Source organism: Thalassophryne amazonica, chromosome 2, assembly GCF_902500255.1.
Source record: "Thalassophryne amazonica chromosome 2, fThaAma1.1, whole genome shotgun sequence".
Taxonomy (NCBI): domain Eukaryota; kingdom Metazoa; phylum Chordata; class Actinopteri; order Batrachoidiformes; family Batrachoididae; genus Thalassophryne; species Thalassophryne amazonica.
The window spans coordinates 133,523,011-133,549,855 of NC_047104.1; the positions used below are offsets into that span (position 1 = coordinate 133,523,011).

At 41.2% G+C, this 26,845-nt stretch overlaps 1 protein-coding gene across 5 annotated transcripts in view; it reads right to left on the minus strand.

The window, feature by feature from the left end:
• LOC117530897 (casein kinase II subunit alpha'-like) overlaps window positions 1-26,845 on the minus strand; it is a 43,500-nt gene that overhangs the window by 1,487 nt on the left and 15,168 nt on the right. For 3 of the 5 annotated variants that reach the window (XR_004566478.1, XR_004566470.1, XM_034193866.1), the window contains exons 4-12: window positions 24,849-24,950; window positions 24,655-24,705; window positions 24,448-24,507; window positions 18,642-18,725; window positions 5,930-6,040; window positions 5,319-5,420; window positions 5,015-5,115; window positions 3,447-3,595; window positions 1,161-1,251 (exon numbers count right to left, since the gene is read on the minus strand). Coding sequence is in view for 2 of the 5 variants with exons in the window: in XM_034193866.1 (XP_034049757.1) it covers window positions 1,178-1,251; window positions 3,447-3,595; window positions 5,015-5,115; window positions 5,319-5,420; window positions 5,930-6,040; window positions 18,642-18,725; window positions 24,448-24,507; window positions 24,655-24,705; window positions 24,849-24,950 (834 nt within the window). In the remaining 3 variants the exon portion in view is untranslated. Of the gene's footprint in view, window positions 1-1,141; window positions 1,252-3,446; window positions 3,596-5,014; window positions 5,116-5,318; window positions 5,421-5,929; window positions 6,041-18,641; window positions 18,726-24,447; window positions 24,508-24,654; window positions 24,706-24,848; window positions 24,951-26,845 lie in introns of those variants that run through there. The other 2 variants (XM_034193856.1, XR_004566479.1) reach the window with 2 other exon arrangements.

Consider the following 26,845-nt stretch of genomic DNA (forward strand, 5'->3'; position numbering starts at 1 on the left):
TGGAAAGGAAATACATACGCATCAATATCCACTTACAGTACCTCAAACCATGTCTTTTTTAACAAACCTGAAAACTACACATTACAGTTATTAATTACAACATCTACCTCTGGTGGGAATGTAAAATTCTTACACAGGGACAACCGACCCACGAGTGGTACTTCTTGTACTGTAAACTTTTGTGTAAGATTTGACGCCCATCTTTGTTGTTGATTTTTCCAAGTTTGAGGGAACAAAGACTTTGTACAACTTGTTAGCATCTTTGGTTCAAGATAAGTGTCACTTCCACCTGATAGCCTTATGTTGTTCACATGTTGCTGATATTGCTATTGCTTTCATCCATTGTTTACTATGCAAATTGCACAGCACAACCACCCCCCAACCCCCCATGTGAGAAACTTTGTAATTTGCCTGTGCTCCAAATTAAACAATCATGATCTACTTGCTGAGTAGACCTTCAGCATTCATTCAAGGGGTTAGCAAGAAGTATGGAAACAAGTGATGGAAAGCAACCAGGTCCATTCTGAAGGCGATACAGACTTGTGCGGCAGTGAATGGAGAAACTGTGCACAGTGAAACTTTTGTCTGTTGCATCACCAACCACAGCTGCACGCCTGAATAGAACACAGATTTTCTTAATAAGAAGATTCAAAATTTGAGCTAGTCTGTCAGAAGAAATATGGAAGACTCGATTCGGTTCCACTCCACCATGAGTGCTGTACAGAGGCAACATTACAAAAACCTTCACTGTCCAAATACTTATGGAACTGGCCACAATTCTTCGGACGTTGTGTGAATAGTGGATTTTTTTTTGTTTTGTTTTTAAGGACTTCTCATAAACAAAGCAGTTGTCAAAGGGGAGTAGACCACTTTAAGGCCACTGTTGAGTAGGGATGTAAAGAAGTGAACTTACCCCTTTAACCTGGACCTGGGGACAGGAGGGGGTGTCTAAACAATTTTATTTTAACACAGATATGATGGAAATATGCTGCTTTTAGTTCTGACTGTTCAGACATAAACAAAAAAACGAGTGTTCTTAGTAGAGACAGCTCATTTTCCATGCTAAATGTTCTACTCCTAGTTTAATTTTGGTGAAGCAGGTGTTTTTCATTCATCATTACTGCTGCTAAACCTTCGTCTGTAAGTGTGCACGGTGTTACCTGTCCTCTGGTTATCATCATGTTGCAATGGAGCTGCTTATTGCCTTCATGCCACCTGCAATGGTGTTTGCCTGTTCCTTCACCACAGGATCTGAGGGGCAAACACAAGAGTCACTACACCTTCACGTGCAAGAACACAAGACAAACTCATCGGAAAAGTCAAGTGAAGGAGCCAGACGTTCTTATCCTGATAACTAAGATCTAAGAGCAACATGTAACCATTTGGATCTGTGCAGATTCAGAGTCCCAAAATAAACTTTAGTGCAGTGATACATGGAGAGACTACTTATTTAAATCTGCCTTACTCAACAAAAACTTTATAAACATTTTAGTTGGAAGCTGTTTTAACTGAAGGAAGCGCATGAAATACTCTCCCGACTTCCCTAATCAAAGAGAGGTGCCGTATTTTCTGGACTTTTAGTCACACTTATTTTCTTTTGGCTGGTCCTGTGACTTACACTCTGAAGCAGAGGTGGGACAAAGTCACTGTCAAGTCAATCTGCAAATCTCAAGTCAAGTCTCAAGTCAGCTTGCAAACAACTGGTGATCATTATGACTTGAGACTTCCTGATTCATGACTTGATGGTGACTTTGTTTCCACTTCTGCTCCGAAGTGACTAACATATGAAAAGACATGGCCACAAGATGGTGTAGTCTACACGTGTGACAAGCTGCTCCTGTATACTGATGTGAAAGTGGTACTTGGGATTTACACTCTGGAGCAGAAGGTGGCAGCGTGCGACATTAAGCTGGATGTCAATTGTCCTAAAGCAAGATTTTGACCTGAATCAGGAGCATGTGCCGGGACATAGACAAGCAGTAAGCAGCATCAGATGTTCAAAATGAAGCCACCCAGAAGAAGAAAAAGTTGCAGTTCCTTGACTGGTAGCTTGATGCCGATTCTAAAAGCGAGCAGATTCCCATAGGAGCCCATGTTAAAATGTTCAACTTGGGGGGACAGACACAAAAAAAAAAAAACTTCTTTACAGCACATTCATGCGGGGTCTCCTCCACCTCTGCTCTTAATCCAAATATGGATCGGCCATCACGTAAGCAGAATAAGTGTGGACAACATGGCAATGCCACTGATTTCCTTATTCACTGTGGCATGTTGATAAGACTCATGGAATCAACAGCCACTGTACAATCTATAATACATAAATATAAGACGTTTGGGAGTTTTCTCCAGGTAAAATTGGAGCTGTGTCAGGAAGGGCATCTGGTGTGAAACTTGTGCCATATACCAATGCCAAGCTGGCTCTATCTGCTCTGCTGTGGCGATCCCAAACAAAATAGGAGCAGCCAAAAGGACAACAGCAATAAGAAGCTTGGGACTAGACACACTTGGCATCATTGAGGAAGGAGGCTCATTAACAGCCAGGAATTAAACTTTTGTTGTAAAGGTCCAACAGAACTGATAGAGTTGATTGCATCAGACAGAAATGTGACCATCTAATTTTAATAGAGTGCTCCATCACTATGTCAGAAGACAGGAAGCCATTAACCCAATATTTATAGTCAAAATGGAGCGCTCTTTTAAAGGTGGTGTCATTTATATCTGATACCTTCAAGTCTATCAGTTCCTGAGTTGTAACCCTAACGTTCTGGTGGACTTTTACAGGAAAAACAATACAACAACAACAACAGTCAACAAAGGAAAACAAACAAAAAATTGTTAATTTGGCTGCCTTTCTGAATCATGGAAAACCTTTATGGTCTTAACCTTCTTATATTATCGTAGACTAAGAATCTTTCTGAGATAGGAAAACTTTACACATCCAAAAATTTGCTCTGGATGACTTGTCTTAATTCTTTTTTTTCTTCTTCAATATGCAAGAAGGCAGATTCCTCAAGAAGACTATTTACAAACAAGCTAGAGGTTCACCAATTAATCCCTAATTATACAAATTAAACATTCAGAAACCTTTGCAAGTATGGTAGTTCCATCAATTTCTGGAATCTTCCATGGCGTTTAAAAAGCCATGTACATAAACACAACAACTGTACAACAACTGCTGACATACATCTGACAATGATTAAAAATAAACATCATGTATGTATAACATGACTTAACAGACACCGTTTGGTCAAATGGAATAGATTCAGCTGGGGAAAACAGTCTGAACATTGAAACTTGGGTCTGCAACTGTAAAACAAGACCTTTAGTTTGCCTTTTACACCATCTGTGTGTCAAGATTAGAAGCTGTTAGCCTGTTTTCATCACTGTTTGTACAAATATAGCACAGGTGTCATGGGGAAGCAGGCACTGTGACAACTGGTACTAACAGAAGTATGGGTGCTGCATGGCCTCAGCCGCCGTCAGCCTCTGCTGGTGGTCATAACGCAGTAGTTTGTCGAGCAGGTCCAGAGCCTCTGGACTCACCAGATGCTGGTTTTCAGTCTGGATGAACTGCTCCCAACGCTTTCGTGTTTGCCTGGATACACAAAAAAACATTTAGTGTGACTGGCAGCAAGTCAGTCTCAGTTATTATAAATCTGAAGTATGATGGCAGCGCGAATCTCTGATCAGAATGTGACATTATACATCAGTAGGACATGAGCACACAGATGTTTCTGTATGTAGAAATCGCATCAAACAACCATAAACATCTCTTAAAACTGAGTCACTTTTATCACAGGCCAGATATTAATTACTGGACTTTTGATTTTGTGTCACATTTTAAGGATCTTTAACGTCAACGGAATTAAAAATATGCTGTTGGGCAAATAAAAATCACACAAGGCCCCGTGTCCATAATATTCCCCCCCCCCCCCCGTTTCAGCATCCTCAGTGGGGGTAAAAGTGCACCATGTGACACGTTTGTATGGCAACAATAGACACCTAACGAGGACTAGTTTATCATGTATGGCGATAAAATTTACTCACCCACAGCCAGAACCAAGCATCTGTCCACTCTTCTATAATAGATAAGGGTTGTTTTTTTTGTTTGGTTTTTTTTGTCTCTATTGGAACAGATTTTGAGTGACAAGAACAAAAAAGAAAAGAGTCCTCTCCTCTTGTTTGACTGAAATAGCACTGCAATGACATCATGGTGCCTCTCAGAGAAGTCTTCAGAGACGTTTACCATACACAGACCTCTGGATATTCCCATTATCACTGTAATACATAATTTCAAACCTGATTTATCATAACTGGCACATCTATGGTTCTGTGGATGTTACAGCCCTTAAACATGGTACAAAAGTAGTATTAACAAAACATTTGAACATTTCCAGAGGTATGCACGCTGGGGGGGGGGATCAAAATTGAAAGGTTTGCACACTGCTGGGAAGGCCTGTCACTCACTGTATCCTCAAGTCTCATGGCCGTTTCTGGAGATATTAAATAGTAAAAACCCAATCCTCCACCCAGCACACAAAGCAGCTCTCGACACAGTGTACCTGTCATTGCTCATGTCCAACCATTGCTTTTGTCATTTTCACACTCAGCATCCGCACAGCTGCACCTGTGTTCATCTGTGTGCCCGTGTGTTGGTCTTAAAATGTCATTTGACTTGGTGAGACGTTGGTTGGTGCATTGCTATCGTAAGACAGCAGAACGCAATTGTGCAATAGACTAAATTACAAGACTTTCCCTCTATTTACAAGTAACACTGGCCTTAGTGGCCTCCAGGACTTTGTAATTACCAACAAGGCTTCAGAAGCAACTTTTAAAAGATGACATAATGGCTCACAATCACCGATCCTCGCATCTATCTATCCATCCATCACAACCCCCAAACTTCTAAGCTAAATATACGATCATTGTTACAGAATACAGACTTTTTACAGACCTGACCTGCTCACTCATTGATTAACTGACTCCATTGATCCTATACCTGCCCCTTACTTACTGTCCCAGCAGGTCTTTGAAGCGAGTGTCCAGTTCTATGTGATATTTGTGCAGGTAGCCAAAGAGCTCATCAGTGCCCAGCACTTTAGCGATACGGACCAGCTGTGATGAGAAAAAAACATTTCAGAAAATACCTGCATACAGCGCTGTAGTATTATTATCATCATCATTATTATTATTATTATAACAATATCAACATTGTTAGATATGTGGCAAATCTGTAAAAAATATATATTCCCATCGTATGATCTATAGTTTGAGGCGATATGAATCTTAAAATTCATGATCTCTGAATTGCATGTTACCTGGTCGTAGTTGTCCTGGCCATGAAAAAAAGGTTCCTTCAGAAAGATCATGCTTGCCAACATGCAACCTAGACTCCACATATCCAAACTATAGTCATACATCTGGATAAAAACAAAACAAAACAGAAAATGACAAACGACAGACTGCACTTATGCAAATTCAGTCTGCAAGTTATCACTCACACAGTGAGTAAAATAAGTATTTAACACATCACCAAATGGTCTCAGAGGATAAAGCTGCTAGAATGGCCCAACCAATCACCTGACTTGAATCCAACAGAAAATAGATTGAAAGAACTAAAGATCCGAGTTCATAGATCATAGAAGAGGTCCACAGAACCTTCAAGATGTGAAGACTGTGTGTGCAAGAATGCGCCAAAATCACACCTGAGCAATGCGTGCAGCTAGTTTCTTCACATAGGAGGCATCTTGAAGCTTCATGACCAACAAAGGCTTTTGTACGAAGTATTAAATACATTTCAGTAAGTGTGTTTAATACTTTTCCCCCTGTCATTGCATCTTATTGCACATAGCTTAAATTCTGTTTTTTATTATGAAAAAGTCTCAAATAAATTGCTCTTTTGAGCCAAGTGAAAAATGAAAGCAGGTACCTGATAGTCCACTAGCAGCTCAGGGCCTTTGAAATAGCGAGACGCCACCCTGACATTGTATTCCTGAGAGGGATGATAAAATTCTGCCAATCCCCAATCAATAAGACGTAGCTGTGTCACAGGAGGAAAAAAAAAACACAAAAACACTCATTAACCAACTTTATACTCGTGTGTCAGACAAAGCCACGGTTGGTTGTATATTCCTTCAAAAAGTTTATATTTTCTAAGGTCTTCCATTTGCCAAAGACAGGACTTTGATTTCTTCTCAGACATAGTTAAATGTGGCTCATTCTTTTGGTGCAGATGTGCATGTCTCTCATGGTACAACAAAGACAAATAATGTGTGCCAGCACCAAGAAAAAAGCTTTGAATAAATTGTTTATTTGGTTATTTATCATCTCTTTGTACAAAATGTACAGTGGGGCAAAAAAGTTTTTTTTGTCAGCCTCTGATTGTGCAAGTTTTCCTACTCAGAAACGAGAGAGGTCTGTAATTTCAACATAGGTACACTTCAACTATGAGACGACAAAAAAAAAAAAAATAAATAAAAAATCCAGAAAATCACTTTGTAGGATTTTTAAAGAATTTATTTGTAAATTATTGTGGAAAATAAATATTGGGTCACCCACAAACAAGCAAGATTTCTGGCTCTCACAGACCTGTAACTTCTTTAAGAAGCTCTTCTGTCCTCCACCTGTTACCTATATTAATGGCACCTGTTGGAACTCATCTGTATAAAAGACATGTGTCCACCGTCTCAAACAGTCAGAGTCCAAACTCAACCATGGCCAAGACCAAAGAGCTGTCAAAGGACACCAGGAAGAAAATTGTAGACCTGCACCAGGCTGGGAAGAGTGAATCTACAATAGTCAAGCAGGTTGGTGTGAATAAATCAACTGTGGGAGCAATTTTAAGAAAATGGAAGACATACAAGACCACTGATAATCTCCCTCGATCTAGGGCTCCATGCAAGATATCATCCCGTGGGGTCAAAATGATCATGAGAACGGTGAGCAAAAATCCCAGAACTACACGGAGGGACTTGATGAAGGACCTGCAGAGAGCTGGGACAAAAGTAACAAAGGCTACACACTACGCAGAGAGGGACTCAAATCCTGCAGTGCCAGGCTTGTCCCCCTGCTTAAGCCAGAACATGTCCAGGCCTATCTGAAGTCTGCCAGAGAGCATATGGATGATCCAGAAAAGGATTGGGAGAATATCATGTGGTCAGATGAAACCAAAATAGAACATTTTGGTAAAAACTCAACTCGTCGTGTTTGGAGGACGAAGAATGCCGAGTTGCATCCCAAGAACACCATATCTACTGTGAAGCATGGGGGTGGAAACATCATGCTTTGGGGCTGTTTTTCTGCAATGGGGACAGGGTGACTGATCCATGTTAAGGGAAGGATGAACGGGGTCATTTCGGTGAAAAGTTTAACGGCTGATGAGAGATTATGGGGTGTTTCTGTCGGTGTAAAGACTTCCCACGGAGCGGGACGTCGCGCAGCGCTTCCAGGCGCCGTCGTCGGCCTGTTTCGACCTGAAAACATCCTAATTTAAGGCTTAATTCACCCAGGACGTCGTGAGAAAACAGAGAAGATTCAGAATAGGCCGGCATGAGGACTTTATGTGGACATTCCACTGTTTAAGGACATTTTGTAATGAAAGACGTGCGCGCAAATTCGCCGAGTCGTTTCCGTGACAACTCGGCGAATCTGTGTGCGCCGCGACAGGAGAAACACCTCTGTGTTGAAAACCATTTGTAAAATTCAGGCGGCTTTTGATGGCTTTCAACAAGTGAGTAACTGAGAAATTGTTTAACAGCTTGGGCATGTTCCAACTTGCCCGTTAAGGTTTCCAACGGAGGTGTTTTTCCTGTCGCGACCCCCCGCGGTCAGGTCTGGCCCGACATGCGACTCTGCCCACACGTTCTTTCATTACAAAATGTCCGTTAACAATGGAATGTCCGAATAAACTCCTCATGCCGACTTCTTCTGAAAGTTCTCTGTTCTCTGACGACTTCCTGGGTCAACAGAGCCTGAAATGTGGAAGTTTTCAACTTGAAACGGCGAGACGCTGCCGCCTCGAAGCGCAGATCGCCGTCAGGCACCGTGGGCCGTCCTTACGGCGACACTACCAGACCAAAATCTCTCATCAGCCGTCAAAATTTTTACCGAAAACCAGCTGAATTTATCGAATGGTGTCCACTCAGTTGTGCCTTACAGTTTTGAAAAAATTTTGATCAAACAAAGCAGCAGTCTCAGAGCCATTCCTAAACAATGAAAAAAACAACGAGAGGGTGGGCGACTCCTCACTCAAAGACTGCCCACAGGTGAATGACGTAACCGAGAGGCGTGAAAAAAAACTCTCGCATGCCCACGAGGGTTCAAGCATGTCTGATGTAGTCACACGTGATTCAAATCCATATGGTTTTTGAAAAAAATAATAAGGTTGGATACTTTTCTAATAGACCTCGTATACTGTTGTTCTTACTAAAGCAGTGCTACAATATATTCAACTAAGAACACAAAGATTGTGCTCAATTAGCAAATTTGATATTAATGCCAACACAGCATAACATTGGTCCAAAGCTGCCCTCTCCTGGGTGGACAGTAGTATGACAAGATATTCATATTACAAAGGCAACACCCTGCACCTTGCCCACCCCTTTTCGAAAATGGTGTTGAAATCAGTATTATGATGGGTGTTTTCTCATTAATCATATAATGTTTTACTGCAAGAAAATACTTCTCGCTTGTATGGATTATAGTAAGGCAGTTCAGAAAAGAACTGAGTAATCAAGTAACACAGACGCTTTTTGACATACTGACAGGCACAGCCACAAACATAACAGTGTGTCAAGACAGACTTGAACTGTGAAGAAATAACAGAAAACTGAGGCGTTGACTTCAAACCTTGGCACTTTGGCTGCCATAAAACACGTCCCAAAGGCTGACAGAAAAATCAGAACTCTTCCAGATGCCATGTAAGTAACTTTGCAGTTGCCTTCCATCAGAGGGTAGCATGAAGTGGATTTGGGGGGGGGGGGGGGGGCATACCATCAGTGGCTCTGAGTTGCCAAATCCATGTTTCAATATCCAGAAGGCACGGTATAGGCCTTCAGGATTGTTCAAGTGTTTTGCTGGCTTCCCTCACTCCCCTCCTTCTTGCACAGTCACTCAGTATTTGAGAACTGCCTACGAACCACACAGCTAAAATATCTTATGGATTGATTTAAATAAAGTCCCAGACATCGTCAGTGACTTGGAAATGTTCATGTATCATCCCAACTGGTCTAACTAGCTGTAAATGTAACGATTTAAATTAAAAATATCCTTATATTTAATTTGACAAATTACTTCTGGGCTCAAAAAATTGAAGCACTATGAATAAAAATGGCTATAATTCCTCAATTGGTAATTTAATACTTTTGTTAGCCCTGTTGAATTAAAGCTAACTATCAGACTAACTATAAGAACATCTTGATTGTTTTATTTCAACTCTATTGTGGGAGTGTACAGATGCAAAGAAACAAAAACTGTCCATATGTGTGTCCAATTACTTATGGACCTGGCTGTAAATTTGTCTATGTTTAAAGCAAACAAAGAATATCACAAAAATCTGAATGTTGAGTTACACTGTGAATTGTGCAACTGACAAAGAACTTTGTAACATACTTTCTATTTTGGTTGGGGTTATATTGCTGTTGGTAAGGTTAGACCTTATCCATGTGAAGCGCTTGACGTGCCTTATGGTGCGATTTAGCGCTATATAAATAAAGTAGCGTGTTGCCCGCGGGGATCCACAGGCTCTAGATTGAGTAGTATTTATACAATAGGTATGTGACATTTTTCAAGGGTGGTAATAAATTGTGCAAAGTTTCTATAATGAGTTGGAATGGTGTGAGATTCCAGAATCATTTTAGAACCTTAGGCACAGTTGAAAGTGTAAGAGGAAGAAAAATTAAACTGACCATAAAACAAATGATGTGATACTGCTTTTCATAAATGCATCAGTGTTTGAAAAAACACAGATGCCGCAGGCCGCATTGTCAGTACACACTCATATTTACTTGACACTTTCTTGCAAATATGGAAGTTGGGTCCTTTAAAGGCACACAGATTCTTTTGTTATTGGGACTGCTCCCATCAAAGCTTGAAAACAATGAGAAATATCAATCTCGACCTCCTACAAATTCTTTTTGGATATCTGGTCAAATGTGGCAACAGGTAAGTGTAATCAACTGTACTATTTTCTTATCATTTATGTCATTATCCCCCAAACACAATCCCAAACATATCACCAAAGCTGTGACACAGTGGCTGACAAAGTATTGGAATGGCCATGCCAATGGCCCTAACCTGAATCTCACACATTTGTGGAATAAATTGGATGTGGTTACACCAAGGAGGTCCACAGTCTCAACAGATTTACACAAGATCTGTCAGGAAGAATGGGCCAACATTTCAGCAAAATATGATGAAGCATAGACCATTATTTCAAAATCTGCTGACAAAATGACTTATTGCTCTATTATTCCTATTCACACTAGGCCTGTGGTGATAATAGATACATCATTTGATATATGTAAAAGGGTCATTCCATGTCAATTCAACGAATATTTCAGAACAACAAATCTGAAGTTTGAGGCCCGTAGGCCAAGTAGTTTCTGAGATATGGCCAATTTAGTGTGCATGGGGTCTGCCGTTTTTTTAGGCAAAAATTATGACCATCATTTCTGGAGCCATGTTCAAGGTAGATTATCTCAGCAAATAATGGACTTAGAGGCCTGAAATTTTCTCTGGCAGTTGTCATGAACACCCAGACCTGGACTATAGTCAAACAGACATTGACACTAAACTGTGAAGTTTATGTATGCTCAAATACTGTTAAATATTACATTGACTATTGCAAGCATCCATGTTTGAGACACTGACTCATACCATTACACCCAAAGAAGCCTTTCCATTTCTTGGCTCCTTAATGCCACCTATACTGGCTATGAAATATGTAAATTTGGCATATCTGTGGTAAACAGTTATTGTGGGAGAAACCTCTGTAATCTCATAAAAAAACATTTTGTGGTCGAATTTTATTAGAAGAAAAAGCTCATGTGGACAGTAAATAAAACTCTTCAAACTGATTCCATTTTGAAGGTATTGATATCTACTTTATGTGTTATAAATATGCCCTTCTTTATGAAACTCCTTCCTGGTTAATTAGAAGAACACCTTAAGACCACATACTCTGATACAAGGCGAAAGGAGCCTATTCTGATACAAGTCGAAAGGAGCCTATTCCGCATCTGGCAGGTTTGGTTAGACCTACGGAGCCATCTGTCGAGTTCGACGTTTCTTTGCCGAAACTGTCTGAAGTTGAAGCTTTTTTGAAGAAGGCACAGGCTGCATCAGCACCAGGACCAAATGGTGTATCCTACAAAGTTTTCAAGAATTGTAATAAGTTGAGGAAGTGGTTATGGTTACTGCTGCGACAAGCTTGGCAACGGGATATTGTTCCGGAAACCTGGAACAAAGCAGAAGGTATTTATATTCCGAAGTGTGAGAATGCCAAAGGAATTGGCAATTTTCGTCCGATATCACTTCTGAATGTTGATGGTAAAATTCTGCTTGGTGTTTTAGCGTCTAGCCTAACAGAATTTTTACTGGCGAATGGTTACATTGATACCTCTGTGCAGAAGGCTGGAGTGTCCGGATTTCCTGGATGTGTTGAGCACTCGGCGATGATATGGAATACAATTCAAGAAGCCAAGAAGTCTAAATCTGACCTGGCTGTGATTTGGCTGGACCTTGTAAATGCATATGGATCTGTACCACACAAGTTCATAACGCTCGCGATGGATTTCTTCCATGTGCCGGAGAAGTTGACACGATATGTGGAGTCATATTATGAGCACTTCAGGATGCAGTTCAGTACTGCTTCGTACACAATGGGCTTCCAGCCTCTGGAAGTTGGTATACCGATGGGATGCACAATATCCCCGGTGTTGTTTGTATTGGCAATGGAGCTAGTTGTTCGAGGTGCAAGAGGTGAAGGTCGTGGTGTGGAGTTGGCTCCTGGACAAGAACTTCCACCAATTCGAGCATTCATGGATGACTTGACCTTGCTGCATCTGAAGGTTCTTGATGCTGAGTGTACCCTGGAAAGACTGGCAGTTTTGATCAGATGGTGTCGTATGAAGTTTAAAGCCAAGAAGTCTCGCAGTTTGACGTTAAAAAAGGGGAAGTTGCTAAAGTGTGGTTTTATCTGAACGACGAACCAATTCCGACGGTCGAAGAGGAACCTGTGAACAGCCTAGGAAGGTGGTACACAAAAAGCCTGAATGACAGCGAGAGGATGCATGAGGTTCAGAAACTATTGAAAGATGGTCTAGAGCGTATCGATCGATGTCAGTTACCAGGTCGGTTGAAGTTATGGTGTTTCAAGTTTGGATTAATGCCCAGGTTACTGTGGCCGCTGATGGTCTATGAGATCGGTTTTACATATGTTGAAAGAATGGAAGGACGGATCTCAGTACAGATAAGGAAATGGCTTGGTGTGCCCAACTGTTTGACAACATTAGTTTCCATGGTCACAAAGCCAAACTATCCTTGCCGTTTCAAAGAATTCAAAGTGGGAAAGAGTCGGTTGTTGATGACCCTACGTGATTCTAAATCAAATCAAATCAATTTTATTTATATAGCGCCAAATCACAACAAACAGTTGCCCCAAGGCGCTTTATATTGTAAGGCAAAGCCATACAATAATTACGGAAAAACCCCAACTGTCAAAACGACCCCCTGTGAACAAGCATTTGGCGACAGTGGGAAGGAAAAACTCCCTTTTAGCAGGAAGAAACCTCCAGCAGAACCAGGCTCAGGGGAGAGAATCAGGAAAAACACATGCTGAGGAAGAGAGCAGAGATCAATCACTAATGATTAAATGCAGAGTGGTGCATACAGAGCAAAAAGAGAAAGAAACACTCAGTGCATCATGGGAACCCCCAAGCAGTCTAAGTCTATAGCAGCATAACTAAGGGATGGTTCAGGGTCACCTGATCTAGCCCTAACTATAAGCTTTAGCAAAAAGGAAAGTTTTAAGCCTAATCTTAAAAGTAGAGAGGGTGTCTGTCTCCCTGATCCGAATTGGGAGCTTGTTCCAGAGGAGAGGAGCCTGAAAGCTGAAGGCTCTGCCTCCCATTCTACTCTTACAAACCCTAGGAACTACAAGTAAGCCCGCAGTCTGAGAGCGAAGCGCTCTATTGGGGTGATATGGTACTATGAGGTCCCTAAGATAAGATGGGACCTGATTATTCAAAACCTTATAAGTAAGAAGAAGAATTTTAAATTCTATTCTAGAATTAACAGGAAGCCAATGAAGAGAGGCCAATATGGGTGAGATATGCTCTCTCCTTCTAGTTCCTGTCAGTACTCTAGCTGCAGCATTTTGAATTAACTGAAGGCTTTTCAGGGAACTTTTAGGACAACCTGATAATAATGAATTACAATAATCCAGCCTAGAGGAAATAAATGCATGAATTAGTTTTTCAGCATCACTCTGAAACAAGACCTTTCTAATTTTAGAGATATTGCGCAAATGCAAAAAAGCAGTCCTACATATTTGTTTAATATGTGCATTGAATGACATATCCTGATCAAAAATGACTCCAAGATTTCTCACAGTATTACTAGAGGTCAGGGTAATGCCATCCAGAGTAAGGATCTGGTTAGACACCATGTTTCTATGATTTGTGGGGCCAAGTACAATAACTTCAGTTTTATCTGAGTTTAAAAGCAGGAAATTAGAGGTCATCCATGTCTTTGTCTCTGTAAGACAATCCTGCAGTTTAGCTAATTGGTGTGTGTCCTCTGGCTTCATGGACAGATAAAGCTGGGTATCATCTGCATAACAATGAAAATTTAAGCAATGCTGTCTAATAATACTGCCTAAGGGAAGCATGTATAAAGTGAATAAAATTGGTCCTAGCACAGAACCTTGTGGAACTCCATAATTAACCTTCGTCTGTGAAGAAGATTCCCCATTTACATGAACAAATTGTAATCTATTAGATAAATATGATTCAAACCACCGCAGCGCAGTGCCTTTAATACCTATGGCATGCTCTAATCTCTGTAATAAAATTTTGTGGTCAACAGTATCAAAAGCAGCACTGAGGTCTAACAGAACAAGCACAGGGATGAGTCCACTGTCTGAGGCCATAAGAAGATCATTTGTAAACTTCACTTAATGCTGTTTCTGTACTATGATGAATTCTAAACCCTGACTGAAACTCTTCAAATAGACCATTCCTCTGCAGATGATCAGTTAGCTGTTTTACAACTACCCTTTCAAGATTTTTTGAGAGAAAAGGAAGGTTGGAGATTGGCCTATAATTAGCTAAGATAGCTGGGTCAAGTGATGGCTTTTTAAGTAATGGTTTAATTACTGCCACCTTAAAAGCCTGTGGTACATAGCCAACTAATAAAAACAGATTGATCATATTTAAGATCAAAGCATTAATTAATGGTAGGGCTTCCTTGAGCAGCCTGGTAGGAATGGGGTCTAATAGACATGTTGATGGTTTGGAGGAAGTAATTAATGAAAATAACTCAGAACAATCGGAGAGAAAGAGTCTAACCAAATACCAGCATCACTGAAAGCAGCCAAAGAGAACGATATGTCTTTGGGATGGTTATGAGTCATTTTTTCTCTAATAGTTAAAATTTTATTAGCAAAGAAAGTCATGAAGTCATTACTAGTTAAAGTTAAAGGAATTCTCGGCTCAACAGAGCTCTGACTCTGTCAGCCTGGCTACAGTGCTGAAAAGAAACCTGGGGTTGTTCTTATTTTCTTCAATTAGTGATGAGTAGTAAGATGTCCTAGCTTTACAGAGGGCTTTTTAATAGAGCTAGTTCTAAGGACCCCGTTGTTAGGAACACTGCACCATTTGTTAGAACAGGTGTCAAGTGGTCTGCATCGAGTTAAGTGGACGAGATGGAATCGAGACTGAAGCACAACGACATAGTTGGTGTTGTTCAAACTGGGCGTGCTGGGTTTGGTGTGAACCCTATGCAGTTCTTCACTTCTGCTACGGATGCCAAAAAGAGGAGTCTGGTTGCTGAAGAAATCCATTCGAACGAAGATCAGAAGAGGTTAGCACGAGCAGCAGGTATGATGCAGCAGGGACAATGGACATCATGGGAAGATATTGAACCTAGGAAGCTATCCTGCAAAGAGATTTGGGGAATGGAAGAGTTGACCCTGAGGTTTCTGATTAGTTCGATGTATGATGTGCTGCCTTCACCTCACAACCTAAGGAAGTGGCACAAGTCATTGAATGATAAGTGTTTTTGTGGGAAAGTTGGCTCACTGAGGCATGTGCTATCTGGTTGTAAGAGAGCGTTGAATTCCGGACGGTATACTTGGAGGCATAATCAGGTTCTGGGAGCAATTGCAGGTGGCCTTAGAGAAGGGATTGGTAAAGTTAACTCTATCACTGAAATTACAGATGCCAGAGTTGATGTTCCATTTGTGAGGGAAGGCTTTAGGTTACGTCCTGCGAGTTTGAAGATCACTTGGAAAGGAATCTTGTCCTGTGCAAATGACTGGAAGTGTGAGGTTGATATTGGTGACCAATTGGTTTTCCCTGCAAGTGTAGCGATGACAAATCAGCATCCGGACCTGCTTGTCTGGTCAGAAGAGAAGAAGATAATGGTGTTGGGAGAGTTGACAGTTCCCTGGGAAGAGAACATAGAGTGTGCCCAAGAATTTAAAAAGTCTTGGTATGTTGAGCTGGTAGAAGAGTGTCGTAGCAATGGGTGGCATACGCATCTTTTCACGACTGAACTGGGTTGTCGCGGTTTTGTTAGAAGGTCCTTGAGTTTTCTCTACAAGCTAGGGATCAGCAACAAGATAAAGAAGAAAATCATAAGTTTCGCGATAATATCAGCCGTCAAATCATCCATCTGGATTTGGCAGAAGTTTAAGGCAGACAGAGGTGGTGTCTGACGAGACACTGCTGGCCCGCCCTCACCATGTAGGTCGTATTAGAGGTAAAGAGCTGAAACAACCTGGTGAGGTACTCTACACTGATGATCTGTCTGCACGCTAAGCGTTTCGTTTCTCCAACATCCAATTATGGCTGATTTGTGCACTCGCAAATGTATTTCTAGTGCTGAAATGACAATTTCATTTTAATTGTGTGCACACACTGCATTCATATGATTCATGGCACACCCCAGAATGCTTGCACATAGATCTGCCAAGGGGATTCCCTGAGGTTTCCACGGTCAATGCAGTGAATGGGGTACTGCATGTCTGGACATGTTCAAAGCTGCTGCTGTCAGTCTGGCTGGAGTAAGAATGGCTGCACATCTTCCTCCCTGTTCTTTTTGGTCTGATGAAAGTGAATGTCATTACACTTCTTTCTGCAGGTGAATATTTTGATGATCTACATTTCAAATTTCTTTTCAATTTCATGGTGTCTTTTAGTAAACAAGGAGTCAAGCACATCACAGACTTAGATGATGCAACAAGAGAACTTCTGCTTTGCAGAACACACATTACACAACATCACACTCATCAGCTCACTCTGTGTATGAGGCATTCCACCCATATACACACACGGAATATAATTGTGCAGTCAACAGTCAGCTGAATTGACTGCACAATTATATCCAGAAAGTTTTGAAGAGTACATGGACTTGGTTTCAAAGCCGAATTCTACAGCTCTGGTGTGGGAATATGTCTGTCTGAAGTTGAATGAGCGAGGAGAACTCAACGTGAATGATCTGGTATATCAGCTGTGCTTGGAAACAGTGGCAATGAAAACTAGAAATAGAAGCAACCTGAAAATGCACCTTAATAATTAAGGTTATTTACATAGCACCTTTCAAGATAAAACCCCAAAGTGCCTTACAATGACAATAAAATAAAAATAGAAATACAGAAATTAAAACAGTGACATAACAATTAAAAGCAAACCTGTACAAATGGGTCTTGAGCTTCTCTTTAAAGAGTCAACAGTGTAACCCTAAAGCCCAGGTTACACAGACGGTTTTGTCGGCAGACAGTACATAGGCCGAAGTTCGCGGTAGTTCCGGCTGTTTTCGCGGTGGAAAGGGGCGTAGCATTTTGCCGGCGTTTTGAGCGCCGTACTAGCCGCAAATGCGCGGATAAAACGCCGCTAAATCCGCCGAATAAAGCGGCGTTTTGACACCGTAGCATCCGGCACACATCAGGCAACGGGGGTTAATACCCAGTTCTATCCTTTACAATCGCAGGTTAAGACGCGCGTGAGAACGGCGGTGTTCTGCTGCCGCTGATAATGCCCTGTGTACCGCTGGATTTATCCAGGCAAATCCTGCGTTACTCCAGGAACTTTTGCATATAGGCACCGCCCCCAGAGTATAATAGGCTGAAGCAGCTGTCACTTCAGGGGGAGGGAGCTCATCTCTCAGCCTTTTATTCTCCTTTCCTTTTCCCCTCCTCAACGTGTTGCTCGTCTCCACTACAGGGCTCTCCTCTGCTTCTGAATCAGACCTTTTGCTAAGTCCTTGCCGCTGCCAATTTTCTTTTAGGAGGCATACTGGAACTTCTTCGCAAAAATATCTGGAGCTGGCCGCGAGTGAGAGGCCTGCATGCAACGCGCTAGCGTTTTTATATTGACCACTGCCTATCGGTCGTTTGGAACGCCGTTAACCGGGAGGTGGCGTTTAGAACGACGTACTGTCCGCTAGCGCCGCCATTTTGTCTGCCTCTGTCGCTGGTTAAAATGCCTTTGAGGATGCCGATGTGGGCTTTATCGCCGTTTTACACGCCGTTTGTTAGGGATACAACGCCAGCTGCCAATTACGGCGGCGTAAACTGCGGCACTACAGGAAGTGGCAGGATGACACAGCGATTAAAAAGTATCAAACACTGTTGTTCACGTTGTCTCTGTTGTCACGCGAAGTCTCTGGGAGCGCTCCCGGAATTATTCGACATGAGTAATTTTTTCAACGATTCCCGGTAAAGCCAGAACTAAGCCACGCCCCCTAGTGCCGGCGTTGCCAACGGCGTTTGATCCTTAAGACGGCCAAAAACTCTTCCAGGACGCTTCCAGGAGCTCTTACCGTCTATGTGTAAACTGGGCTTAACCCTCCTAACTCTAACCCTGGGTCATTTTTCATGACCAGTGGGTACCTATGCACAATTCTGGGAGCTTTAAACATCACCATCTCCCTATTGTTTTTCCTAAGTGGGAACAAAAACTGCAGACGTGGAGCGCTCCCCCCACCACCACCCCACCCGAAAGTTTGCTATTTAGGATGATTCAAGCTCTTATCAGACTCAAAATCCATAAATATCCATATAAAACAGGACAGATTAAAAACAAAGAATATAAAAATGTATAAAAAATGAAATAAACCAGTCTGTATCTGCCCAACAACACAAATATAAACAAGACAGTGCAAAATGCAGCACACAAACAGTGTTAAGCCACCTTGACACTTGTATGAATTTGATCCCCGCACTGCCACGCAAGTCGTCATATCAATGCATCCTGCTTAAAACAAGGGCAATCAGAGATTTCTGATGTCCGCCGATCTGGATCACCTCCAAAATTCAGTGGAGTCTTCCGTGGCCTAACTGGCCTAACCTGTTTGTAAACAGGTTGCGCAATGTTCACGTAAGTGGCACGAAATTTATTTATGACAGTTGCCGAAACTACCTTTCTCTGCTGGTGGTCGATCATCACGTTATGTGGCTTCACGTCTCTGTGCATAATCCCCATGCTGTGGCAGTAGTCCAGAGCCTAAAACATGACAAACATGTTCAACTCAGTACCAAACCATGTGCTTCAAAAAAAAAAACCTGACTTTTTTTTTTAATTCCTTGTTTTTGTAGAGTAGCAACTCAAGAATAAGTTGTGATTGGTAATGAGCTTGTATGTAGGAAGACATTATTTTGCTTTCTGCAGCAAAACCTTTCATTTGCCACAAAAAATATTTTATTTATGGACGTCTGTTAAATAAGGGAGAGAGAAAATTATATTTAGACCAAAGTGGAGCAGATACTTTTGCAATTTTGGAAAATATAGCCCTATTAAGGATGTTCTGTTACTTTTGACTGTTCTCTGACAAGTCCAAATAGAGTCATAAAAACAGTGAGTGATTGAGTACAAACACACCATTATTTACAACTACAATAAACTACTTTCTATATTTGGAAAAACAAAATGTACAAGTGAGAACATGTAAAATGTTAATTTGGCTTCACTACCACATGCACAGTAAGTGGTCATTAAAAGCAGAATGGGACAAAACCGGATGAGCTGTAAAATGTGAAAAAAGTAGAGAAAATTTGTTAAACCAACAGTCCAAAAACAAAATATGCCAACATACAATAAACGGTAAATGAGCTGCATTTACGGAGCACCTGGAAAGTATTCACAGCGCTCCTAATTACCACATTTTTTTATTATTATTTTTGCAAATTTATTTTATAAAAACAAGCTCAGGTGCATCCTGTTTCCATGGATCATCCTTGAGATGTTTCTACAGCCAAAGTGGACTCCACCTGTGTTAAATTTAGTTGACTGGACATGAATTGGAAAGGCACACACCTGTCTACATACAAGGTTGCACAGCTGACCAAGCATGAAGTCAAAAGAATTGTCTGTAGACCTTCGAGACATAAGGCTGTTACATAAGGCTGTAACATTAAAAAAAAAAAAAAAAGTGGAAAAAGTGAAGTGTTGCGAGCACTTTCCGGATCACTGTATATTGTGCTTTCATGGTCAAAGAGCGGTATACTGGTGCCTCACAATCACCCATTAATCCCCCACCCACCCACCCACCCAAAAACATGCTGTGGAACATCTACTAGGAGCAACAGATGGAAGTTGGCTGATAGTTATAATCTGGCTTGTTTATGTCACTGTATGGCAGGGGTGGGCAACTTGTTCCAGAAATGGCCAAGAGGGTGCAGGTTTTCTTTACTGCCAGTGATTCCACAGGTCATTTCACTGATTAATATCACTTTGAGCAGCTGGAATCAGTTAATCAGTGAAATCACCTGGTGGAGTCAGTGGCGGTAAAGAAAACCTGCACCCTCTTGGCCCTTTCTGGAACAAGTTGCCCACCCCTGCTGTATGGTGATGTACATGAACTTACACAGTCCCTTCAGAAGTAAATAAATGTTGATTTCTGTGATGTCATGTTTGGAATCACCCCCCACTTTGGCTTTTTGATGCATTGTAGTGAACAGGAAAAGTCCAGTTCTTTTACACTTGGCATTAGGTGTTTTTCGTGGGGTTGCCCAATGAATATGTCGAAATGGTGAACAGGTGTGTTTTGGCAGAATGCAGCAACACCACTCGTTTAAGATTTTGAGCTGTTTTTAATTTTTTTTTTAAATGAAATTAAACTGGCAGAGTGTGGAAATAGACTAAAAAAAAAAAGATCTAACTAAGGATTCCATCCTTAACATTCTTGTGGCCAGCAGAACTCTAACAAAGCATGTTGCCTCTCTCCCAGCCGTGTTTGTGCCAAGTCACATCATGCCATGCTAAGCTAAACTGTGCTACATGGGGAGCCGATGAGCCTGACTTAGGAAGCCACATCCATGTTTATAAGTGTGACCATGGAGAGCCGGCGAGAAAGTGACGGTGAGTGATAATGGCAATTGCTGTTGGACGTTAACAGGAGAGCCGTGACGTGGACCAGCTCCCAGCCGTTTGTGTTGTTTGTGTGGGTGTTTAAGGACGGTGGACCTTTTGCTGTGAACAGACAAATAACAGTGTAGACAGCAGAACAACAATTCTGCACGGCTCTGTGTGCGACCACAGCGGAAGTAAACTCAGCGATGCATTTTTCAGGGTATGCATTTAAATAATTATTACTGCTTTGTGATTATTTAATCTTATTTAGATGCATCTGATGTTTTTCTTTCCCTGAATATACCGTGGGTTACAAAGAGGCAAAGAAACATTTGTTGGTCGCATAATACAAGAATTTGACTTGAAAGCCAAAGTAAAATTGTTTGAAGACAAAAAGCAACCCAGACTGATGTGTATACATGGTGTAAATCATGAAGTAAGCATGCAGTGGACTAACTGGCCGTAGGAGGCGTAAACCTCAGGAAGCTAAAAGTCTGCTCCAAAAGTTGCATAAGGATTATGGATCAAAATGGCTGTGAATCTGCTGGACATTTTTCAGATGCACTCTGGCTTTCTTTACTTTTAACAGTTGTATCCAGGGCCCGCACAATTAAAGACTTGGAAGAAATGATTTATACTGATTTATAACAATTTATAACAATATCCTCAAGATACATCTTACATCTTCATGTGAAACTGACTTTAAAGTGATTTGCATCTGTAAGAAAAATAATTAACAGGTGATTTGAATCATATGCAGTGCTACATCTGTGGAAAAAATACTGAGCTGTGTCTGATTTCAACAACGTTACTGCTACAGAGCTGATCAGAGTGCTGAGGCTAAACCAAAATGTTTGCTGATTAATGGATATTTGGCATTATTTTTCATTATTTCATTTGTTATTTTTCATTGGCATTACCAAAAAATAAAATAAAAAATAAAAAAAATCTGCCCTGGTAGAGGATCTCATTAGCCTGATGTGCAGTGAACATCTATAATTCTATTGGGGGAAACAGTGAATAATAACCGTGAATAGACAGTTCTTACAGTGGTTTTGCTTTTTCTGACAGGCTATCACCTCCTCTATGTTTCCTGTTCAGGTATAACTACTTTTAAGCTCTTAAGTTCTTAAGTTCTAACTTAAGTTCTAACTAAGCCCTTAAGCCCCTTAATCAATCAATCAATCAATCAATTTTTTTATATAGCGCCAAATCACAACAAACAGTTGCCCCAAGGCGCTTTATATTGTAAGGCAAGGCCATACAATAATTATGTAAAACCCCAACGGTCAAAACGACCCCCTGTGAGCAAGCACTTGGCTACAGTGGGAAGGAAAAACTCCCTTTTAACAGGAAGAAACCTCCAGCAGAACCAGGCTCAGGGAGGGGCAGTCTTCTGCTGGGACTGGTTGGGGCTGAGGGAGAGAACCAGGAAAAAGACATGCTGTGGAGGGGAGCAGAGATCGATCACTAATGATTAAATGCAGAGTGGTGCATACAGAGCAAAAAGAGAAAGAAACAGTGCATCATGGGAACCCCCCAGCAGTCTACGTCTATAGCAGCATAACTAAGGGATGGTTTAGGGTCACCTGATCCAGCCCTAACTATAAGCTTTAGCAAAAAGGAAAGTTTTAAGCCTAATCTTAAAAGTAGAGAGGGTGTCTGTCTCCCTGATCTGAATTGGGAGCTGGTTCCACAGGAGAGGAGCCTGAAAGCTGAAGGCTCTGCCTCCCATTCTACTCTTACAAACCCTAGGAACTACAAGAAAGCCTGCAGTCTGAGAGCGAAGCGCTCTATTGGGGTGATATGGTACTACGAGGTCCCTAAGCTTTAAGTAGTGTTAAAACAGCATGCCAGATCCACATTGTTCTGTGGATGATCTGCGTGGGATGGACAAGTGGAAAAAGCAAATATGTTCAGCACAGGAGTGGAAACCGCACATCGCATATGAGCTGCAACTTTTAAGATACCGAAGGACGCGCTGAGTGGAGTACATTAATAAGTCCTAATTATTATTTTTACTTTTATGCATTATATATCTGAATAAACCCAGCCAAATATTTGATCATGTCTATATTACGGTTGTACTGCACACATCTGAAGTACAGATCACTGCTTACCAATATAATGTTTATACACAACATGTGTACACAGAATATAGACTTTATATAAAAAATAACCTAGAAATGCTACTAGTGGTTGGCTTGTGCCTAATTGTAACTGGGATGGGATAAATGCAGAGGACAGATTTCATTGTATGTACAATGACCAATAAAGGCCATTCTTCTTCATCTTCCTCTAAATGGACAAGTAGTTGTTTTTTTATACATACTGAGACCTGTCCAGCAGGTTTTGCTCGTCTTTCCATGGGAGATACTCGTTAATATCTGCAAGCTGGGGGACCTTTTGCTTGTTGCAATGTCTCATTTTCCCAAACTTCTAACAGTTGTAACGGATGGGTAATCGTCAACTGATAACCGTCAATTTAAACCATCAGTAAAGACTTATAGTCTTTCTTAGCGGCCTCCTGTTGGTCTTCTTTAGTTGGTACTATGGGTCACAAGTTCTTTCTTCCACTTCCGAACTATTTTTTAGCTCCTGTTTTTTTTTTTTTTTTGCTAAATTCTTTCAAAACAACTATTCAGAGCTCAAAATCCTCAATATTTACATTGTTGTCACCGTTCATAGTATGTTTTGGGTAGCTGCGAACTCTGACGCAGCCCAGCATGCATCGCTTGGACTGAGATGCTGAACTGGCTTATTGACTTTTTTGGGGGGGGGGGGGCACATTATGATGCAGTCATGAGCATTAACTAACGCATAATGAAGCATGAACTAATGTGTTCAGTCATCATTTATTAATGGTGTCCAAATTAGTTAATTCTTATTACTACATTAAATAACAACAAATAGAATGTGCTCAGTTCAAAGGTGCCTACACACCATTAAAAATGTTTATCAGGACATGCCTCAGGAAAGCTATCTGGCATAAATCTGTGACAAATCTACATGCGGATTTATTTCAGATTTGCTGTGCTAACGCCAAGCAAAACAGGAGTAGCCAACAAAAGCTTACACATAAATAAACATGTATAGGATTATGTTATATGGCATGTTGCTCATGGCAGCACACTGGCTTAGTGGTTGGCACTGACTGTTGCCTCACAGCAAGAAAGTCCTGGGATCACTTCCCATCTGGTCCTTTCTGTGTGGAGTTTGCATGTTCTCCCTGTGTTCCGTGGGTTCCCTCCGGGTGCGCTGGGTTCCTTCCACTTCCAAAGGCATGCAGATTAAAGTTAAAAATAAAATTTAAAAGAATCAATATAATAAAAACAAAGAACAGTGTATAAATGACAGTGCCAAAACACAAATAAGTCACATCAACTATATAATATGAAAGAACACATATAAGTCTATAATCAAGACAAACAAACCCACAGACTCCAAGTGATCAAGTGAATCTGTGGGCTTGAATCCATCACATCTTACCTGACTCAACACCAGACCCAACCTTTCCACCAACTGTCACAAAAACTAGTTCATTACATTTTCATTAAATCCACCAGATATGTGCATTATACGCCAACATACACACAAATAGTATCACCTTGACAAGCAAACTGTAAGTAAATTCTTCCAGCTTTTCTCTTTATGCTCAGCAGTAGTAGATCTGATATGGATCTGCATTCTGACTACATTTTATGTCAAATGCCCTAGCTGATGTCACAACACATGAGATGGAGAATGGGTATTGGCAGTCTTGAACCAAGTCCCTTCTGTTTTGGAAGCAAGTGCACTGACCATGTGGTCACCACGCTGACCAGAGGCAAAATACATAATGTAAACAGTGAGCAAAAGGTAAAGAAGATGGTTTTACCTTAAGAAGCTCATACATGTAGTAACGAATGTCAAAGTCTGTCAGCTTCTGATAAAGCTCCTGGAAAAGAGTGAAGATGTGCCAAATTTTAAATGTTCGCATGTCAGCAGTAAGATGAGGGCTTTTACATACTGAGTATCAATGCATATGCATGATGTAGTCCTGCTAAGTAGCTTTGCATGCATGATTGCAGCCATACACAAGTACCTTAAAATCTGTGTTATTGATGCATTCAAAGACAAGTGCTGGTGTTCTGGACTGCAAAGAGAAGACAAGGCATAATTTGGGAGAGAACAGCACATGGGTGAGAGAATTACCACTGAATGGAAACACACAGTTATAAGCATGGCTGGATTACCAATGCAAACATGCAGCAGCATGAACACAAGTTTCCAACGTACCACTGGGTCCTTGACTGTATCAACCAGGCAAATGATGTTGGGCCCATGGCGTAGATTTTCAAGAATTTTAATTTCCCGTTTGATTTTCTTCTTCTTGACGGGCTGTTAAAACAACAACAAAAAAGAAAAACAAAATTCTGTTGCAATATTAAAAATTCTACATACTCTGAATGACATGAGCCAGCTGTCATATTGCAGCAATATACATAAATAATAGGGTCAGGGGAACAGTTGGGCAATTGGATGATTCCATCATCCATCACAATGGTGGTTTTGAATCATGATGCCATGCCCCCAGCCTGCTGCACACACTAAATTCATGGTCTCTGCTAATAAATTTAATTTTTCATGCCAGAGAAATCTCTGGAGACCAAACTGAGTACTAACAAATAAGTATTTTAAGGAATATCAGCCAGAGAGTGCATACAAATGCAGGTTGTCTATAATTCTTTGTGTACGAGAGCTGAGATACACCAAGCACGGGCATTGTTGCTTGACTGAGAGCGGACAGGTGCTCACAGTGCAGTGCAACTAAATGCCAATTTTAACGTGACACATAGAAAATTGTCTGAGACATCAAGATGATTTACTCTGCCTGAAGAAAGAAGGAGATGGGTACAGTATGCCAGAGCATTGCAGTGATATGACATGCTATCAGCTTTTTAAAAATCATCATTCACTTGAGTCTCATGAATGTCACAAATTGCTCTATGAAAATCAATGACTACACACAATGCAATGCAACTTACTACACTTTAACTAAAGTGACATGAAATATAGAGTGATGTGGCCAAAATTCTTCTCCATTATCCCTGCATAGAACAGGTAACTCAGCTAGTGTGTCTATATAAGTAAATAAATGGACTGCATTTATATAGTGCTTTTCCATCTGCATCAGCCACTCAAAGCGCATTACACATCAATGCCTCACATTCACCTCGATGTGAGGGTGCTGCCATACATGGTACTCACTACACACCTGGAGCAACTACAGGATTAAGGACCTTGCACAAGGGCCCTTAGTGATTTTTCGGTCAGGCTGGGATATGAACCGAGGATCCTCTGGTCTCAAGCCCAACACTTTAACCACTAGAAATTATATTTTTATATATATATATACACACAAGGTATCTTATAAAACTAACCGGCAGTTTTATAAAAAAAAAAAAAAAAAAAAAAAAAAAAACAACTATATGGATTTGACTGACATGCGATTACATCAATCATGCTTGAACCCTCGTGCGCATGCATGAGTTTTTTCACGCGTGTCGGTGACGTCATTTCCCTGTGGGCAGGCCTTGAGTGAGATGTGGTCCCGCCCTCTCGGCTGAATTCCTTTGTTTCACACGTTGCTCGAGACGGCGCGCATTGCTTTATCAAAATGTTTTCTCGACCTGTGAGGAATATCCGAGTGGACACTATTTGAGAAATTCAGCTGGTTTTCGGTGAAAAGTTTAACGGCTGATGAGAGATTATGGGGTGTTTCTGTCACTGTAAGGACTTCCCACGGAGCGGGACGTCCTGCAGCGCTTCCAGGCGCCGTCGTCGGCCTGTTTCAAGCTGAAAACATCCTAATTTAAGGCTTAATTCACCCAGGATGTCGTGAGAGAACAGAGAAGATTCAGAAGAGGCCGGCATGAGGAGTTTATGCGGACATTCCACTGTTTAAGGACATTTTGTAATGAAAGACATGCGTGCAAATTCACCGAGTCGTTTCCGTGACGACTCTGTGAATCTGTGTGCGCCGCGACAGGAAAAACACCTCCGTGTTGAAAACCATTTGTAAAATTCAGGCGGCTTTTGATGGCTTTCAACAAGTGAGTAACTGAGAAATTGTTTAACAGCTTGGGCATGTTCCAACTTGTCCGTTAAGGTTTCCAACGGAGGTGTTTTTCCTGTCGCGACCCCCCGCGGTCGGGTCCGGCCCGACATGCGACTCTGCCCGCACGTTCTTTCATTACAAAATGTCCGTTAACAATGGAATGTCCGAATAAACT